General features: G+C 54.3%; 1 protein-coding gene across 5 annotated transcripts in view; it reads left to right on the top strand.

The window, feature by feature from the left end:
- Positions 1–1383: 1383 nt before the first annotated feature.
- Positions 1384–9109, top strand: part of SLC41A1 (solute carrier family 41 member 1) — a 29782-nt gene continuing 22056 nt past the window's right edge. Inside the window, exons 1-2 of one of the 5 annotated variants that reach the window (XM_028488530.2) lie at positions 1384–1558; positions 4095–5105. In XM_028488530.2, the coding sequence (XP_028344331.1) occupies positions 4731–5105 (375 nt within the window). In that variant the 5' untranslated portion in view covers positions 1384–1558; positions 4095–4730. Of the gene's footprint in view, positions 1559–2024; positions 2410–2670; positions 2690–4094; positions 5106–9109 lie in introns of those variants that run through there. The other 4 variants (XM_055084130.1, XM_028488531.2, XM_007114009.4 and 1 more) reach the window with 4 other exon arrangements.

Here is a 9109-nt window from a genome sequence, read left to right on the forward strand (position 1 = left end):
GAAGCCACCACAATGAGAAGCCCGTGCAGCACAATGAAGAGCAGCCCCCGCTCACCGCAACTAGAGAAAGCCCGTGCGCAGCAACGAAGACCCAACGCAGCCAAAAATTAATTAATTAATTAATTAATTTTTAAAAATAGTACCAACTGAATGGTTTCATTTATATAAAGTTCAAAAGCAGATAAAACTAACATATGGGATTAGATAGAGGTTAATTTGGGAAGGAAGGTGGCATAGTGACTGGGAGGAGACATGAGGAGGGCTTTGGGGGTACTGGTAACGGTCAAATTCCTGATCTGGGTGGCCAGTATACAGGTTTGTTCACTGTGTCGTAATTTGTTGATCTGCACACTTAGGATTTGTGCACTTTCCCATAGGTCTGGTATACTTCAATTTAAAAAAAAAAACCTCACAGGAAAGGGGGAACTGTTTCAGGGGGATAAAAAAAAAGAAGGTGGGAAGGGAACAGAAGGCAGATCAAGATTTTACATACAGGTGGCTTAGCTGCGGCAAGATGAAAAGGGAGCAGGGAAGGCTGTTGAATGGAGCAGGAATTGTTTCCAGCCCCTGACTGAAAAGTCTCCAGATACATCAACCTTAATTCCCCACCCATCCCTACACCACCTACTGAAAAACTGATCCTTTGGAAGAAACCCAACGTTTCCTAGTCTAGCAGTTACTTCTGTCTCCAGGCGGAGAGACTCAGTGTTTGTAGCCAAACTTAGAACCCCAGTTTTGACAATGACATTTCCTCTACTAGGTGCTGTGAGACTTCAGGCCCTTGATGCAAATGTCCCAGCAGCTAAACTGGAATAATCTTGAGTAATAGAGTGGGAGGTGAGGAGCTAGGTTGTACACGTTTGCCATCCTTGCCCAAGGGAATTACCTGCTCCTGTTGCTGTGTGTGCTGGGGTGTGTGTGTACTTCGGAAAGAGGAAGGCGCAGCCAAAAGCTTCATACCCAGCACTGTGTTCTCTCCCCAGGCACACCTCTACTCCAAAACCCATCCAGGGGGTCTAGAGTCATGCTCGAATGCACCCCTTAGCCTCTTTCCGGGAGGAAAATGACAGGAAGGAACCACTGGTCACAGGTTCCACTGACAAGAGGGGAAAACCTGGGGGTGGCGGTTCCTTTATGGGGGAGGTCACACCCCCCTGCACAAAAACATCCCCAAAAGAACCTAAACTGAGATTGCGTTAGAGAGGTGGAGATACCCCAGGGAGGAAGTGGCAAACGGCGAAATGGGAACACCCCTCTTTGATCCCATAAGGTGCGTCAGGGAAAGTTGGACTTCGTTTAGGCCGGGACGGAGACATCTCTTCCCATGCTGCCACCAGGATCAGTGGGTCAGAGGAAGCCGGGCTCCCCTCCGCCCCTACCTCAGGTGCTGCGTGTGGGACCAGAGCGGTGAGTCTGACCTCTCTTCCCGCCCCTTTCAAGGCTGGGACTTTATTAAGGCCGGTTCTATCAGGCTGAGCCACGCGCTTGGAGGAATGCGGAATCTGGCGGAAGCGCGAGGAGACTAGCCAGCAGGAGAGGAGCTGTGTCCAAGAACAAGGTAGGGACGGTTCTCTCCGGGAACCAAGCGCGCGGTTAAGAGCACGGGGATGGCTGCTTGAGGCCCGGAGGTCAGAGCTGGCTGGCTCCACGGGGAGGTTTCCCAGTCTCCCCGGCTCAAGGAAACATTCAAGATGCAGGGATAGACGTGCACAGGCGCACACGGCTTTAAAGGGCGAGGGAAGGTCCCAGCGCGGCGGGGCGGGCCCAAGGGAGGTGGCAAGGCGCCTGGAGCGGGGACCTCGGGCAGCCGGCGGATGGGCGCTGGGACCCGCGAGCCAGCCTCGGGTTCTCCAGTCACTCCTCGCACTGCGTTTTGCTGGCGCCCCGCCTCCGCGTCTCGAAGCGAAGGAAAGGGGCCAGACCGAGTCTGAGCCCGCCCCCTCCCCCGCCCCCGATTGGCTGCTGCAGTTGTCCATCCAGAATCTATTTTTGATGCGGGGGGGGATGCCACCCAGTCTGCCCCAGATCACGTTTGCCCCTAGCAGCCAACCAGTCGGGCCCAAGTCCCTAGGCAAGAAGCGATTGGGGGCGAGTGAGCTCGGCCCCACGGTCCCCCGTCCGGGTCCCCCAGCCCCCGCCCGGGAGCGAGGCGGTATATCCTGCCCTCCCTGACCACCTCCCCTTCGTGGAAGCGGAGCGGCGGCCTCGCAGTAACGCAGAGGCGAAATGTAGCGAGCCGGGTGTCGCGCCTGGACGCTCGCCTTGGCTGGGGGTGTGGGGGGCACGCCGGAGGCCGAGGAGGACTGCCGAGGAGGAGTGATGAGAAGAGGGGGATCCCTGCACCCCCCAAGACCACGGGTCCCTGCTGCCACACGCCAGGCGCCCCCCTTCCTCCCCAGCGAGGGGCAGGTCAGTCCTGTTTGGGTCTAGGGGGTGGGTGGCGAGGGCGGGAGACCTGGAGCGCAGCACATTTGCTCAGTCTGAATCGGGGAGAGGCGGGAGGGCCACCCAGATACCTCTCCCTCCCGGGGTTTGGGGATACTAAGACGGTCTTTTTTGTCCCCTCCTCAGGGCATCCTGGGTCACTTTTGCTTCTTTCATCCCATGGCCTTAGGCCCATCTGAAGTCTCCGTTACTGGAAGGAGTGGGGTGAGGGACTGGCTTCTCTTCCTTCGAGCCCCCCTTTCAGGTTAGGTGACCTGCCAGGAAGACAGGAGGAGGAGGGAGGGTCAAGTTTTAGCGGACTCAGAAACTTTTCTGGCAAGGGGCAGTGGACTCTCTTGCTCAGAGGTTTCCTCCTGGATCTCTAGTGAGGGTTTTTGAAAGAACCACAGGACAGTGTTTCAGGAGGCTGGAAAAGGGAGTCCTGGTGACATGAGTGACTAGAAAGAGAAAACAGTTCCCATGGGCCAGTTACTGGAGTTTGATCCTCCCTTTCCCAAACAGGAGTTGACTAATTGTGTGTGTTTGGAATACTTAAGGACCTATTCATCTTTCCTAGGGAAATTCTCTTTAAATTTATTTTTTACTTGTGAGAGCTATTCTGGTGAGCCAGAACAGGGTGGGATCAAGGCCTGGGGATTCATTTAGGCAAGAAAAGTGGGGCCATTACAGCTAAAGAGACATGCATTTGGGAGCAAGTGCATTTTGGCTTATGCTGCTTTGCTTTTTATTTTGCTTTGTTTTATTTACTTATTTACTTGGATGGTGCTTTTGTTTTTCGTTTTTGTTTTTTAAGAATTCCATTATATCCAACTCTCAATAACCCTGGGGAACAGGGTGAACCTAGAGAACTGAAATGTGTGCATAATAACCAATAGTTTTACCGTCTTTCCCTTCAAACTGAGATAACACCCTTGTCCTATCTGACAAGCTCACAAGGCCAAGAGCAGGGGGAGAGAAGTAGGAACAGAGGCCTGGATCCAAGTCAGTGTCTGAGCTTTCTGTAACACTGTTGACTCTCAAGGGCAGGAGTGGGTAGGCCTCTGGCTCTTGGCCTTGGTCTGGCAGCCTTGCCCCATTGCCCAGGAAGTCCTCCCAGTTGTTGGGTATTTTTCCTCAGGGGCTGGGGCTTTTAGGGGTCTGGGGACCTTCACTCAGTGATCAAATTCTCCCTGCTTATTTGCCCTGTGTGGCTGTAAACAATCACTTTCTACAGCAGGGTGACTACAGGGAGCTTGTGACTGAATTTGTAACTGACCCCACTGGGAGACCATCCCTTAATAATCTTGGTTCTTAATGGGCATTCAAGAAGGGATCTCCCCCAGGACATCCCTTCCCATGCCCGGTCGCTGAGAAGGCAATGCCAGGGTCTCCTGCGCAGCATCTTCCTAATCCCAGGCTGGCCACATCTCATTGCTGTTGACCACAGTGGTGGTGCCTGTGAGGCAGTGGGTTGCCTGTTAGGAGCATGGCAGGGATAGTGCCCTCTGGGCCTCCAGATGTCACAGGGCAGGAATGGGTGATTTAATGAAAAAAGGAAGGCAAATAGCAAACTCGTTATGCCTTCCTTGTGGAAGGATTCTCCCAGTAGGAGCTGTCCTTTGCTGTATCGTAACATTCTCTTTTTCTTGTCTTCTTTCTTCCTACGTAAGGTGTTCCATACAGATTCTTGTGACTTTAAGGACCAGGGATTTGGGAAGGTGCAAGGTCTTCCCAGGAAGGAAGGACATCTCTGGAAAAAAGGAGAGAGACAGCAGACAGTGCCCTGGGACCAGCAGAGCCCGAGGAGCTGTGGGAAGCTGAAGGAGCCCAACCAGAGGCGGGGGAAGGAGCCACAGCCCCAGGCCGAGGCTGCCTTCTGAAAGATCTGAATTCAAGCTACTTTAATGAAAGAAGGGCCACCCCAGACTTAGCTGGGCTCTTCTACTCTGGATGCCCCCTGCTCTGAGAAGCCTGCACTGAGAACCAAAGAAGTTAAGAGGCCAGAGAAGCTTCCCCCAAGCACAGCACTGGCCAGCTGGGTCAGGCATCTGCACCCCTAGTGGCCGGCTGCAGAGTCTGGTGAGGAGTTTCTTGCTCCCCTCCAGCTCGTGGCTTCAGTGCTTGATGGGGCTGCCTGTTGGTGGATCAGTTTCTGCAGCGCCTGATAGGAGCGGAGAGCCGTGGGAAGAGGTCCCGTGGCGACCAAGCCTGGGTTCACCCCAAGACTAAGTTCTTTCCCGAGTTAGAAAGGGAGAGAAAGCAAAAAAAGAGAGAAGAGTTCCCCCTTCTCCTCCTCCCTTCCCGTCATGTCCTCTAAGCCGGAGCCGAAGGACGTCCACCAGCTGAACGGGACTGGCCCTCCTGCCTCACCTTGCCCTTCAGATGGCCCCGGGCGAGAGCCCTTGGCTGGGACCTCAGAGTTCCTGGGGCCTGATGGGGCTGGGGTAGAGGTGGTGGTGATTGAGTCTCGGGCCAACGCCAAGGGGGTTCGGGAGGAGGATGCCCTGCTGGAAAACGGGAGCCAGAGCAATGAAAGTGACGACGTCAGCACAGACCATGGCCCCGCACCTCCCTCCCCGCTCAAGGAGACCTCCTTTTCCATCGGGCTGCAAGTGCTGTTTCCCTTCCTCCTGGCAGGCTTTGGGACTGTGGCTGCCGGCATGGTGCTGGACGTCGTACAGGTAGGACCTGGGGAGGGCAGCTCTTGACCCTGAGCCCGGAGCCACCTTTTCCTCCTGGGAAACTGTCTCTTGGAGCTTTTCTTCCACCTCTCTGTCAGAAGCAGCTGCTGCTTCCTGGGGTACTTTTCCCTTTGGATCATGTCCTTGGCTTCTTCTTCATCTAGTTACTTTCTACAGAAGCCTTAGGAAGCTCAGTAGTCCCAGGGAGGTGGTCAGGGCAGTATTGCTTAACAGAAGCAGAATTGGTTCCAGAGCTCAGGCTTGGAAGAGGAGAGATGGAATAGGGTTGTTGCCTGCCATCTCTCCTGGGCATTTCTGCTTTGAGCCCAGCTCAGTAGGAGACATTTAGATAGGTCTCCTCTTTATACTTTCTTTTCCCTTTACTTTGGGGTTTCAAGGATACCCATAGGAGAAAGCTCAGTTTCAAGTCTCCCCTTCGTCCCCCTACTGGGCAGGAATTTGTCCAGCTGCCAAGAGGGTCTCAAATTAAGTGGGAAGGTTCTTAAAGGCATTTTATGTTGCTTGTCTGCCTGTAACCTTGGCAGTATCTTGCTGGGGAATGGGGGTGGGCACATGCTGTCTGATACATGATTTGGGGGGCTGGGGGGCGGTGTTGGTGTGATGAGACATAGAAGTGCTAATTATGTGACATATATGAGGACAAAATATAATCTCTCATGGAATCTCTCAGGAGGACATGAAGTTCAGCATCCCCTCCCCTTTTCCCATCCAACCCTACCAACGATGCATGTGGTAATACAGAGAGTCCTGCTGGCAAGTCTCACCATGCCCTTGTCCCAGGAAACAGGGTGGTTGGTTCTAGGTGGTTCCTTCAGTGGTGTCTACCTGAACCACTTTGACTTGAGTCCTTAGGAGAACACTGCACCTTCGGTTGCTAATGAGGATGGTGTTGATGTCATTCCTGCTCTCTCCCCTAACCTGTTCTCTTGGGGATTTTTCCTCATGTCAGGAGCTAGGAAGGCGGGCTTTGGATTCCTCCCCCTCCTAGCTGCTCCTTCTCCTAGGGCAGTGAGTGGAGGGCATGGGAGGAGGAGAAATGAGACCAGGGTAGCAGTTCTCCACCTCTTCCATCCCTTTCCTGTGGCCTTGGTTTTCATTCTAAGAGTTTTCCAGTTCTGGTTTGGTGCCTCCAAAGGGGTATAGAACCAGGATCTGGTGGTGACCTGGAAAGGGGTTGTTTTATTTTCTGGATAGTAAGAACAGTAGTGGGGAGCTCTGTTGGACTCTTCTCTGGGCCCATGAGGTAGGAACCATAACCATCTCCATTGTGTAGGTAGGGAACCGGTGGCTCAGAGGGATTAAGTAACTTGTCCCTGGTCATCTGACTCAGAACCTATGCCATTAACCTCTGTGGCCTTCACCGTGGCCGTGGTTCGCCAACTGGTTAAAGACTCTGGGAGGGGTCTGCTCTCTTTGTCTTTCCCCAAAGAACAGGGTAGACTGGCATCTGGAACAGTTGGAGTTACATTCTAAAATGAACAAGAACAAAAGTTCTTAGAGGGCCCCTCCCTCCCCCCATCTCACACACTGAAGAGAGTTCTAGAGCTGGAAAAGACTTCTGACATCTTGCCCACCTCTACCCCTCACCCATGGTCCTGAGACATTGAGAAACCCAGGTAGGGAATCTTTGGAGCCTGACCAGTGTGCCCACAGAGGGCCAACATTTGCCCTCAGTGTGGCACCTAGGCTCACCCCAAAGCTAAGGTCCAGTTGGTATGGATGACAATGGCTGGTTTGTCCCTGTCCCCCTCCCCCTGCCTCCTGCCACAGCCAGTCTGGAGCAGGCCCCGCAGATGGCTGCAGTGATATCATGGCAGGGGTGAGAACAGAAAGATCAGGGACCACAGGGAGATTCTTATTCCGTATCTAAGGGGGCGAAAGGGGTGTCTGACAATCTCGGATTCAGGAAAAGCAGGACAATTTCTAAGGATTCACACCGCATTCCCCTTTCACAAGCTAAGATGACCTTCAGTGGGACAGAATCTGGGGCCCTAAGAGGCTGGGGCCATCAGGAGGAGCTGGCTGTAGAGTGTCCCCAGTGTCTCAGAGCAGCTGAGCCGAAGGCCGTGTTGGTGCAGATGTCTCCTTGGTCCAGGGCCCCCCCCACCAACTTTCTTTTCCCCACTGCTGCAGAAGCCCCAGTCTCTTCCCCAGACCCATTTCTCTCTCCTCTTATCTGCCCTCCTCTCCACTCAGCCTGTAGAACCAGCCTCTGCAGTGAGATAAGGGGCTGGCGTACTGGCCAAAAGTAGGAATGGTTTAAGTGGACTGCACTCTGCTGCAACTTCCCCACTGTGGCTGAAAGTTCCCATAGCATTTGGGAAGGAAAGCAGGACTGGGCCCAGTGTTGGAATTGAAGGGGGTTGAGATCTTGGAGCCTCCATGCTGCAGATGCCCTGCCCCACCTCCTGGTTTGGTCCTAGGCGGCTGCAGAGCATCTCACTCCCCTCTTCTGTCAGCCTTTTGAGGGATGGGGGTGGCAGGAGGTGGTATGCCAACCTTCACTGGAATCCCCAGCTGTGTTAAAACAGGTGAGACTCCCAGCTCCTTATCCTGACTCACTACTCACTTGCTGAGGATCCCAAGGAAAGGTGACACCCCCTCCCCGAAATACCTCCTCCTCTGGCTTTTCTTTCCTGCTGTGTATACAGAAGAGTCTACAAAGATGAAAGTGGATGGCAAGCATGGGCTTAGGGAAATGCAGTGGGAAAGAAGCATTCCTCTCATGGCCGGCCTGCCCCCGTGGCTGCTGGCATTCCCGGGTAGGACACTCAGGTTCCGCACGTCCACCCCTTTTATCACACTTTGTGCAGCCCTCTGTACCCAGGTGCTGCCCTGAGGCCCTTCTCCTTGGGCCCCTAGAGGAGGTCTGCAGGTGGCGTGGGAAAGCCTCAGGTGAAGGTTGGGTTTGCTCTAATCTGAGCTGACTCAGTCCTCACCCTGAAAGGTCAACTCCAGCCCAACTTCCCAGGTTCTCCCACAGCCTGGTTCTCAGAGCTGCTAGGGATCTTAGTCTCCTTCACATCCTTGACTCCAGCTTTTCCAGGCTGTGACTCTCTGCCCTGCTGCTGTCTCCCTGGAGGGGAAGAAGGCTCAGGGCAGAACACTCAAAGGCAGGCAGGGGTCTGTCTTTGAAGCCAGAAGAGGTGAGGGATGGAAGAGGCAAGATAGAAGTATCAGGATGAAGTAGCAGCAGGGCCACCGAGGTGCGAGACTTAGGGTGATTGCTCTGAATTGGGATTATTTCTAAGTGTGAAGGGAACTGTCTCATCCCTGACCCCCAAAATATCAGGGACCAGTGAGCCCTCACTCCCCTGTATCCACGGACAGAGAAGGAAAGGGAAGAAGAGCTGCATTTCTGAGAAGCAGTGTCGATGTGTTCTGTCCCCACTTCCCGCCAAGTGCTTCCTGGAACGTGCCCTTTTCCATCCCCAGCAGAGCAGGAAGGTGTGGGTGAAGGCTTGGCTGACTGGTTTGACCTCAGGGGCAGGCACTTCCAGCCAGGATGAACAGGATGGGCCTGAATTAGGCCGAAGGAGGAAGGAGAGACACTGTCGGCCCCTGCCCATTCTACCCACTCCTCACCGCAGGGCAGCCTGCTTCCCGGGCTCTCCCAGAGCCGCGTGTGTGTGTTTGTGTGTTTACATACATGTCAGAGGCTCCCCTGCCTGAGCTGCGTCTTTGAGAGGCTTTGGTTGGTGAAGAAAGTATGCGTGTAGGCATTGGCTACTCTGACCCGAGTGCCAGCTCAGGGCGTTGCTGGGTAGGGGCGCAGGGCGTGTGAGGTTCCGGGGTGTATCCTGGCCGGCCGGGAAGACTTCTGCATAGGGCTGTCATTGCAGCCACTGGTTCTCCTTTCCTGTCTGTCCCGAATCTTATCGCTGCTAAAACCCTATCCCTGGGGCTTCCCTGGTGGCGCAGTGGTTGAGAGTCCGCCTGCCGATGCAGGGGACACGGGTTCGTGCCCCGGTCCGGGAGGATCC

The sequence above is a fragment of the Physeter macrocephalus genome, chromosome 4 (genome assembly GCF_002837175.3).
Source record: "Physeter macrocephalus isolate SW-GA chromosome 4, ASM283717v5, whole genome shotgun sequence".
Taxonomy (NCBI): domain Eukaryota; kingdom Metazoa; phylum Chordata; class Mammalia; order Artiodactyla; family Physeteridae; genus Physeter; species Physeter macrocephalus.